The sequence below is a fragment of the Pelmatolapia mariae genome, linkage group LG16_19, assembly GCF_036321145.2.
Source record: "Pelmatolapia mariae isolate MD_Pm_ZW linkage group LG16_19, Pm_UMD_F_2, whole genome shotgun sequence".
Lineage (NCBI taxonomy): Eukaryota > Metazoa > Chordata > Actinopteri > Cichliformes > Cichlidae > Pelmatolapia > Pelmatolapia mariae.
In genome coordinates, this window is record NC_086241.1 from 70,034,610 (window position 1) to 70,045,785 (window position 11,176).

The window sequence follows — 11,176 nt, forward strand, 5'->3', positions numbered from 1 at the left end:
ACGCCTTTTTAAATCCTGAGATCATTTTAGAAAACTCATTTATAATGCTGCAGATTAATGAAAATTAACTCTGCATCCTGAGATGTTTTATGATCTGCTGGAACAATAATAATGAAAAAAAACCTCAGTGTTTCCACTGTCTGAGGAGACTGCTGTGACTTATTATGGTGACTCGTTTCTATTTGGCTCATTTTCCATCAGTAGACACAGCTGATCAGTCTGTCTCTGTAGCACACAAACACAGACAGCAGGGGGCGCCACTTCTCTTAAATCACCTGAGGACTCAGTTTGGTCTCAAAGAAGAAAACGTACAAATTACTTTACTGATCAACTTTGGTTTTATTGTCTTTCTTCTAAAAAGTTCTAAAATAATAGAAAAAAAAACAAAAAAAGATGCCATCAGGTTAGGACACACCCCCTTCCTGAACAAGGTCATCCAACATGGCTGCTTCAGTCTGACACCCTATCCCCAACACACCAAACAGGAAGCAATAAAAGCAAAAAACAACCCAAAAAAGCATGAAAAGCAGGAAATAAGGAACAAAAGCTCCGCCCATTTGGACTGACGGGTCTGATTGGTCCAGAGCGAGCAGTAAATGACAGGTTAATAAAACAAACCCCACACCTGATCTAAAAACGGAAAAAATTAAAGAGAAACACATCATACAATAAAACAAATTACATTATAAAGCCTGTGGGGCGGGGCCTGAAACTGGAGGGGCGGAGCCCTGAATCTAAAGAGCAAGGGCCAGAAGGTCTCAGGAGGCCAAAGGCTTGTTGGCATTCAGTGGAGAGGACGAATCCTGTAGGAGAAGAAAAACACAGTGAGACTGTCCCACCTGAGCAGGTGAGCGCAGATGTGTGTATGTAATTTGAGTCATGCAGTCTCATTAGTACTGTGAAATAAACTACAACTTCCTTAATGCCTCTAAAATCATCCTATCCACTGAGACCAAAATCAGTCACATGAGTAGCATGAGCTGACACGGGAACCATAAAAAACGGAGGTCACATGACCCAGACAGGTATGTTTGCTGCCAAGCATGCTGGGATTTGTGTCCTCACCTCCTTGGTCTGCTTGGCGGTGACCTCATCCTCCTCAGTGGGACACACCTCCATCTTCTCCTCCATCCTGTCGTCCTCGCTCGCTCCTGCCCCCACCTCCATGCCGTGCTCCGCCTCCCACTCCTGCAGCACCTCGTCCAGGTTAAACCTGCGTCTGTAGTTTACTAGGAAGTTCTTCACCTGCACCACCGACTTGTTACCAATCACATCTGAGATGGCTTGGAAGTCCCGCCCATACTTCCTGATGGCTGTGTAGGAATGGACGGGAGGGAGACAGTCATCGACCAATCACTGACTGAGAAGTCTGACAGCAGCCTTCATAGAAGGCTCGAGTTCCCATGTCCGCACCTCGATAGGTTATCCAGTTATGATTTTACATGTCTGATCAATCAACCCTGACATCTGTCAGGTGACCTGTTTCAGGTGTTACCTTGGACGGCGAGCAGCTGCTCCTCTGTGGTCCAACGGTTATTGAACTTCTGGTTCACCTGAAACATAAAGAAACGTTAGCACCCAGGAACACCAGCAACTGAAAGAACCGACATACCTCTCCTTTTTCTGTGAGTGTGCTCAGAGCATGAAGCAGAGAGCCCAGAGTACCACAGAAAGTTAATAACCACCACGGTGCAGCCTGACATCTCTGAGCCAGCTCACCCAGAAAGGCGGGCTGCATTACTCTGTTGCTGTCAGTGCTGTGCTTAAAAAATCCATTTTAGTTTGAATAAAGCGATTTGAATCGATCGTCGAAATCACTGAGAGAAAAATCAGTGAGGATAAACTCACTGTGTACTGCATTTGTGTGTCTTTGTACTGCATTTGTGTATTTCTATATTACATTTGTGTGCTGCTGTACCGCGTTGCTGTACTGCATGTGTGCTGCTGTACTGCGTTACTGTACTGCATTTGTGTGCTACTCTACTGCATTTGTGTGCTGCTGCACTGCGTTGCTGTACTGCATTTGTGTGCTACTGCACTGCGTTGCTGTACTGCATTTGTGTGCTGCTGTACTGCATTTGTGTGCTGCTGTACTGCATGTGTGCTGCTGTACTGCATGTGTGCTGCTGTACTGCGTTACTGTACTGCATTTGTGTGCTGCTGTACTGCATTTGTGTGCTGCTGTACTGCATCTGTGTGCTGCTGTACTGCGTTGCTGTACTGCATTTGAGTGCTACTGCACTGCGTTGCTGTACTGCATTTGTGTGCTACTGTACTGCATTTGTGTGCTACTGTACTGCGTTGCTGTACTGCATTTGTGTGCTACTGTACTGCGTTGCTGTACTGCATTTGTGTGCTGCTGTACTGCGTTGCTGTACTGCATTTGTGTGCTGCTGTACTGCGTTGCTGTACTGCATTTGTGTGCTGCTGTACTGCGTTGCTGTACTGCATTTGTGTGCTGCTGTACTGCGTTGCTGTACTGCGTTGCTGTACTGCATTTGTGTGCTGCTGTACTGCATTTGTGTGCTGCTGTACTGCATTTGTGTGCTGCTGTACTGCATTTGTGTGCTGCTGTACTGCGTTGCTGTACTGCATTTGTGTGCTACTCTACTGCGTTGCTGTACTGCATTTCTGTGCTGCTGTACTGCGTTGCTGTACTGCATTTCTGTGCTGCTGTACTGCGTTGCTGTACTGCATTTCTGTGCTACTGTACTGCATTTGTGTACTGCTGTACTGCGTTGCTGTACTGCGTTGCTGTACTGCATTTGTGTGCTGCTGTACTGCATTTGTGTGCTGCTGTACTGCATTTGTGTGCTGCTGTACTGCGTTGCTGTACTGCATTTGTGTGCTACTCTACTGCGTTGCTGTACTGCATTTGTGTGCTGCTGTACTGCAGTACTGCATTTGTGTGCTGCTGTACTGCATTTGTGTGCTGCTGTACTGCGTTGTTGTACTGCGTTTGTGTGCTGCTGTACTGCGTTTATGTGTTACTGTACTGCGTTTATGTGCTACTGTACTGCATTTGTGTGCTGCTGTACTGCATTTGTGTACTGCTGTACTGCGTTGCTGTACTGCGTTGCTGTACTGCATTTGTGTACTGCTGTACTGCGTTGCTGTACTGCGTTGCTGTACTGCATTTGTGTGCTGCTGTACTGCATTTGTGTGCTGCTGTACTGCATTTGTGTGCTACTGTACTGCGTTGCAGTACTGCGTTTGTGTGCTGCTGTACTGCGTTGCTGTACTGCGTTTGTGTGCTACTGCACTGCGTTGCTGTACTGCATTTATGTGTTACTGTACTGCGTTTATGTGCTACTGTACTGCATTTGTGTGCTACTGTACTGCGTTGCTGTTCTGCGTTTATGTGTTACTGTACTGCATTTGTGTGCTACTGTACTGCGTTGCTGTACTGCGTTTGTGTGCTACTGTACTGCGTTGCTGTACTGCATTTGTGTGCTGCTGTACTGCGTTGCTGTACTGCATTTGTGTGCTGCTGTACTGCATTTGTGTGCTGCTGTACTGCATTGCTGTACTGCATTTGTGTGCTGCTGTACTGCGTTGCTGTACTGCATTTGTGTGCTACTGTACTGCGTTGCAGTACTGCGTTTGTGTGCTACTGTACTGCGTTGCTGTACTGCGTTTAGGTGTTACTGTACTGCGTTTGTGTTACTGTACTGCATTTAGGTGTTACTGTACTGCGTTGCTGTACTGCACGTGTGTGCTACTGTACTGCGTTGCTGTACTGCACTTGTGTGCTACTGTACTGCGTTGCTGTACTGCGTATATGTGCTACTGTACTGCGTTGCTGTACTGCGTATATGTGTTACTGTACTGCGTTGCTGTACTGCATTTGTGTGCTGCTGTACTGCATTTGTGTGCTGCTGTACTGCGTTGCAGTACTGCGTTTGTGTGCTGCTGTACTGCGTTGCTGTACTGCGTTTGTGTGCTACTGCACTGCGTTGCTGTACTGCATTTATGTGCTACTGTACTGCATTTGTGTGCTACTGTACTGCATTTGTGTGCTACTGTACTGCATTTGTGTGCTACTGTACTGCGTTTCTGTGTTACTGTACTGCGTTGCTGTACTGCGTTTGTGTGCTACTGTACTGCGTTGCTGTATTGCGCTGCCATGTTCCTGTGTTATCGCGTTGCCACGGTTACCTCGGGCAGCCTGAACTCGTCCACCCCTGAGCTGAGTTTCTCCTTCAGCACGCTGTTGGTCTGTTTGATGGACTGAATCTGAAACAGAGACTGAGGCTCAGAAACAGGAACGTGATCAAGGTGAGTGCAGGTATCCACGCTGTGCAGGTGATCAGGCGTGAAGCTGTTTACCTGTTGCAGCTCGTACAGGTGACCTTTTGTTTAGGTTAGGTTTGTTTGTATCGGTGATAAACGCCGTTACCTGACCAGCCCTCTGACTATTTTCAGTCCCTCTGTAGATTTCTGGCGATGGTTGCACCTCCCCGTTCTAGCGTTGCCATGACAACGGACTCACCTGTCTCTTGATGGAGACGAGCTGCGAGTCGAGCTGTCTGATGAGTCCCTGAGGCGTTGAGGATGACAGAGAAACAACGTCCTGATGGTTCAGAAACATTCCTCTGGGGGGGCGCTTCTTCATCCGCTGGGACGCCTTCCCACCTGTCTGCAGGTGAACAGAGAGAGAGGCAGCCGCCGTCACCTGTCTAACAGACAGGTACGAACATACAGGCTACGGTCTGAGGGTTGCTAAGGTGTTCTTACCTTCAGACCAGAAACTGGTTTCACCTCTGACCTCTCTGAACCTGAGCTCACCTGAAAAGACTCACACGGGTAAACAACAGCAACAGACAGGTAAACAAACAAACAAACAAGTAAACACTGAACTTTGTACCTCCTTCTTGTCTTCTTTATTTACGTCCAACTCAGAGTCACTCGGAGGATTTCCATTACCGTCCTCGACTTCATCGTCACTGAAACAGACATTTATATTTACACTCATCAGCCAATCGGGTAGCACCCACACCTGCGCAGGTATCTGCTCACCTGTCGTCTCGCTCTCGTTTGTGTTTCCGAGTCTGGCGGTCCATCAGGCTGGTTTTACTGCGACTCTTCTTCCAAGAGTAATAAAACCGAACCAGGCTGGGCATCGACTTATCAGGTAACTACAGACAGACACAACAAGGAGCTACTGGTCAAACTGGGAGCACTGGTCACAGAGAGAGACTAGGACTGGGAGCACTGGTCAAAGAGGGAGACTAGGACTGGGAGCACTGGTCACAGAGGGAGACTAGGACTGGGAGCACTGGTCAAAGAGGGAGACTAGGACTGGGAGCACTGGTCAAAGAGGGAGACTAGGACTGGGAGCACTGGTCACAGAGGGAGACTAGGACTGGGAGCACTGGTCACAGAGGGAGACTAGGACTGGGAGCACTGGTCACAGAGGGAGACTAGGACTGGGAGCACTGGTCACAGAGGGAGACTAGGACTGGGAGCACTGGTCACAGAGAGAGACTAGGACTGGGAACACTGGTCACAGAGGGAGACTAGGACTGGGAGCACTGGTCACAGAGAGAGACTAGGACTGGGAGCACTGGTACCATCTGCTGAATGCGGTGGAAGCTCTTCCCGTGGAAGCTGAAGGCCTGCTCGAACAACACGCGGTCCTCCACCGTCCACTCATCGGGGAACGGTGTGAAGTTTGGCAGGTCGGCTAGAGACTTCTCGATGTTGTGTTTGTGCCAGAAGAGCATGCCCAGCGCCTGAGACAGGTGAGACAGGTAAAATGTGGACATTGTAAATACTGAAGGACATTTGGCGTGATGATCTGTACGGTCCCTGCAAACACTGAGCACTTCCTGTGTGTTCAGGCCCTCTAACAGCTGAACATGTGATGGTGGTGTGAAGGCAGTGAGTTTAAAAACACAGGGAGAGGAACTTCAGGTCCACCTGTCTGATATTCCTGAGAGAACTTGAATTTTATTTTACCATCCAGAAAGTGAAGCAAAGTTCTGCAGAGCACTTTGAATTAACAAAGAAAAAGCAGATCCGACACTCGGGTCACTGAGTGTGACATCTGTTTGTGCACATGCTCAGATAGTCACATGTTCGCTGCTAAAGCAGGCGCCCTGTTAAAGATGTCATTTATAAGTTTTTTTCTCCAAGCCCCTCCTCCTGCTGCAACTGCTGGTCAGAGGTCCATGACAACATCACCAGCTGCAGTCCAACGTGGAGAAGGAGCAGGAAGCCAAACAGGAGAGAGAAAGGGGCAGCACCACATGATTAGCAGCGACTGAACCTCCAAAATAACACTGTGTTCATAAGTACACCTGTTACTGACTGAGGATGGCAGCGTGAACCAACATCTAGATATGGCGGCACAAGAGGAATTAAAATAAAAAAGTGACCAAGGTGTGAACAATTACCTGCTCCATGTTGTAGCCATGCTTCTCTTTGGCGATGGCGATGTACTCGTCCACTGCAACAGAGAAAAAAAACAAAACAAAAAAAAACCACCCACAAAACGCCATCAGACTCTGACGCATCAGCACACCATGTTCTCAGGTAAATGAGCTATTTCTTACACTGTGTTTGGTTCAGGCAGCTGTTGGGAATCCAAACCAACATCCCCAGGTTCTCCCTGAGATGAGCCGCCCGGGCTACATCTGGAATCACACACACACGTTAATGAGATTAATTATTAATTAATTAATTAGAATGGTTCTCACATCAGAGACTCTCATGTTCAATAACTCGATGAGGGATTCATGCTGTAACGGTGCTGGCAGAACGCTGGAGCTGATCAGAAGTTGATCAATAAACTAATTTTGAAAATGGAGCAGCTCCTTCCGAGCCACCAGCCACACCTGTGCAGACAGAGCTGCTCACCTGTACGACTTTTCAGGTGGTTGTGTGAAGAAGGGTTCAGACTCAGCATCACAGTGAGGATCAACATGAAGTTTAACTCAGAGCTGTTACTCTGACCAGTTTTCAGGAATCTGGTCAGATTCTACAGCGATTATTGATGACTGTTATCTGATTATTGAATACTGTCGGTGTGTGAAGTTTGTGACTAAAGTTGAATGTTCTGACTGTGAGGAGGAGCCTCGAGCTGCTTCTGCTAAGGAAACAAAAGCTCCTGAAACACAAACACACACGAACCCAGAACCAGAGCCGGACACACATGTGGAGGTGGAACCGGCACGCGGGGACCGGAACCAGCGCCGCGAACTTTACAGCTGGTATTGTTCGAGGCTACTACTCCGCTGCGAGGCTCCCGAGCCAGCTGCAATCTTACCCGGGTCAAAGTCGGGAACCACGGCCTGGTACTGCGGTCCGACCCGCATCCCTCCTCCACCTGCGCGCACACACACACAGTACTCAGTACAGTACTCAGATTAGTCTCAGCAGCGGCGGCGATGATCGAGGCTACCCACCATGCTCGTCGTCGCTGCTCGAGCCTGAACTTCCTTCTTCCCAGCAGCTGTTGGTACTGGTTCCATTACCGGACAGACTCTTCCCGCCGACGGGCCCTCCTCCCGGGGCTCGGCCTCTCCTCTTGCCCGAAGCCTCTGGGTTCCTCTCCAGCATCGCGGGCATACTAGCAGCTAGCTCAGGCTAACTGTTAGCTTGTTAGCTCAGCCGCTCCACAAACCGAACCGAGCCGCCTGTCGGCCCGGAGCAGAGCGAGAGTCCGGGCCGGGCAGCCGGGGAACGGTTCGGGTTGAAACAGGAACTGTGCTGTGGAAGGTTCCGAGGAAAGAATCGATCCGGTGCAGCTAGGAGAGGCTAACGGCTAACAGCTCACCGAAGAGTCCGAAAAGTTCCGGAACAAAGAGCCCAAACGAGACGAAGCCGGATTAGATCGGAACAGTACAGGGATCCCGACCCGGAACCGGACCCAGAGCCGAACCCGCTCCGATCAGCTGATACAAACCAACGAGAGCGATCAGAGAGGCGCGTGCAGGCGGCTCGGTGTGTGTGTGTGTGTGTGTGTGTGAGAGAGAGCGAGAGAGAGAGAGAGAGCTGCCATCACAGGACATCCGGAACAGCCCTGATCACTGATCAATATTCTGCACAGCTGACCCATAACCGAAAGATCACCGAGCAGTACTCTGGGCAGTATTGATCAGTTTTTAATGATCGCGGTCGATTTCCGCAAACACCCTGCAATCAGTCAGATGTTTAAATTAAACATTCACAGCAAATCACAGATTAATCAATAATATTCATCCGTGGGATAATTAAACTCGTTACCACGGAGATTCAATCCACTTGATCTTTCGGATCGTCAATTTAATCCCTTCACTGTTTTAATCCAATAGATTTTTTTTTTTTTTTTAAATCCGTAACAGTTCAGTTTCTTGTTCAGTATCACGGGAATCGGTCAAAGTTTATCTAGGTGGGAATCCTTTCTTTCTCGGTTCATCGTGACACAAAAACAAACTCAGTTAATTTTAAACGCAAATTCACGATGTTGATTCAAGAAATGTCAAACAGCCATCAGAGAGGTCAATGAAACAACGATAAAACCTTCAGTCAGAGCTGCTCGATGGTCTGATATCACCTTCCTGTGCTGTTTATTATTGTGATGGTGAGAAACCAAGCAGGCTTTTAGCACAACTGAAACCTCAGTCTCGATTAATTTTTCAAAGTATTGATTCCTCTGGCAATCTCGTTTTTAAACCAGTAGCTATTAAAATATTTGTAGAAATGTTCACTCTTCTCTTTATCTGTCTAAATCATTGTCAGAATGACTTTCCTTCAAAATCTTCATATTCCTTCATAGGCTTAATGCACCTCTCAGTCTAGAGCACATTTCCTTTGCATTAAATCCATGCAAAGTCATGAGGCTCCAGGCCCTGATGGGTTTCCTATTGAGTTTTTTATTATTATTATTTTTTTTTTTTTAACATTTAATAATAACTGCCCGTCTCCTCTCTGGAACATGGTTCCCCGTCTCCAGGCCCCTCTTCTGTGGAACCAGCTTCCAGTTTGGATTCAGGAGACAGACACTATCTCTACTTTTAAGATTAGGCTTCAAACTTTCCTTTTTGCTAAAGCATATAGTTAGGGCTGGACCAGGTGACCCTGAATCCTCCCTTAGTTATGCTGCAATAGACGTAGGCTGATGGGTCGCAGCAGATGGCCCCGCCCCTCCCTGAGCCTGGTTCTGCCGGAGGTTTCTTCCTGTTAAAAGGGAGTTTTTCCTTCCCACTGTCACCAAAGTGCTTGCTCATAGGGGGTCATATGATTGTTGGGTTTTTCTCTGTATTATTGTACACTGTAAAATCTAATATTGTGCTTAATTAACAAATATTAAGTAGACTGAAGTAAGTTACCAGTACTATTCATTCAAAAAGCTGTTCAACTCAATTTATTTGATTTGTCTTAAATCAGAAAAACTTAGTAAGCTGGAAATGTTGCTTTTCCGTGGTTGAATGTAACTAAGTACATTTACTCTATACTGTACTTTAGTAGCTTACAACTCACAGGTCGCCTGCTTTACTCGAGTTTTTGGATTCTCCTTTATGCCTCTCTGTGTTGTTGCTTCACTATATTTTATATTTTATTTCATGACCTGACAGTTTATGTTACTGTTGGAGTTTTATATGTAAAACATACAAATTAGTCACCCAGGTGTGGATATAAGTATAACTAAAATGATTAACTAGTTCATCAATTTTTGATTTGGTTTTTGTTTTTAGACAAAACAAAGAACTAGATTGAGAGACGGCATCTGAGGTCATACAAATGGCCTGAAAATGTCAATAACACCAGATGAAATGGTCATTTTATTTTGTTTTATCTCATTTTGTGTAAGTAAATACAAACAACCACAGTTTGCTCTGCATTTATTCAAAGATCCCACAAACTGACTGCACAGTCTATAGTGAAGCCTGCAAGTTTTTGGACAGTGAAATTTTCTTTGCTGCCCAAATTATTCTGCAGATCATCAGAATGAAAAGTTAGTGGCCATGTTTGCAGAGCCCCTTTTAAAAATATGCTTTGATGACATTATTGTGTGTCAGGTGGTGCTCACAACTATCGAGACTCACAAACAGGGCGTTGAATGTCACCTCTCCGGGGGGGAGGGAGCCTGAGCCATACATGAGGTTGAGAGATACTCACCTGAGTTGATAGCTGAGTTTTTAACTAATCACCACCTGGTGGTGAGTTGGACAGACCTGGCAGGCGGCGAGATGGTTGGTGCCTGTCATGGTGGTAATCATCATCAAGCTGAAGAGGGGTCCTTACAGGCTTGGTCAGCCATCAGATGGTGCCCTCCAGCTCTCACAGCAGTTCACAGCTGAGTGTGCAGCGGCGGGAATGAGAATCACCACCTCCAAATCTGTGGTCCTCAGCCAGAAAAGGGTGCAGTGCCCACTTTGCCCCACGTGGATGACTTTAAGTATTTCAGGATCTTAAGGGAAGTTGGGACAATGTTAAAGACTTTCTTCTGCACTTACATTTGGATCACCTAAATCCATGACAGTCGTTCAGGCAGTAACGCCTGGACTGGAAACAAGCCATCCTTTAAATATTACAACATACCAACAAATGTGTTGTTTGATCTAGAGACTGCACATGTGGCTGAACAATGAATACCTTTGATATTGATTATATCAGTAATGTAACTACAACAGAAAGTCATGGAAAGCCTAAACTTAGTTTAAAATAATGAGACTATGTTTCTGTCATGGCCTCCGTGTCTCCTTGGCTCACCTAGTTTCAGGGCACATGGTGGCTGTGTCCAAATTCAGGGGAAGGATGCTTCAAATGCCGTATTTGTAGACAATGACGTCACAGCGGCGCGACGAAGGCTGTCCAAATTCGAAGAGTCCTTCAAATGTGGCGACAAATGCCTTCTTCATTTCCCCGAATTTGAAGGATGGGTCCGGTGTATCCTTCGTTCCTACCATATCCCAGGATTCATTGCGGGCCATACAGGAGTTTTTTTTTCTGATAGCGATGGTGGTCGAAGCAGGAGAGGAAACACTTTCAAATGTAAGTATCTGAAAATCTGGTTGTACAAAAGTTAAATTGTTATAGTGTTGTGTTGTTAAGCTTTGGGCATCTGCATAGACATGTTTTTTCTTTAATCAAAATAACCCTAAACCAGCTTGTATGGTGGGTCCCACAGTTTTTTCAGGTATTGCCGCTTACATACAGCTAATTTTGATTTTTCAAATTAACCTTTTGG

The 11,176-nt window shown here is 46.7% G+C and overlaps 1 protein-coding gene across 1 annotated transcript; it reads right to left on the reverse strand.

Moving 5' to 3' along the window:
- Window positions 1-309: 309 nt before the first annotated feature.
- On the reverse strand, window positions 310-8,056 carry rcor1 (REST corepressor 1). Its single transcript, XM_063498503.1, has 13 exons — window positions 7,410-8,056; window positions 7,271-7,330; window positions 6,558-6,638; window positions 6,399-6,451; window positions 5,574-5,735; window positions 5,020-5,138; window positions 4,868-4,946; window positions 4,738-4,788; window positions 4,493-4,639; window positions 4,159-4,236; window positions 1,496-1,553; window positions 1,066-1,313; window positions 310-803 (listed from the first exon to the last, which is right to left on the reverse strand). Exons 1-13 carry the CDS (start codon window positions 7,570-7,572, stop codon window positions 759-761), a joined length of 1,344 nt encoding a protein of 447 aa, XP_063354573.1. The 5' UTR covers window positions 7,573-8,056; the 3' UTR covers window positions 310-758.
- Window positions 8,057-11,176: the final 3,120 nt, after the last annotated feature.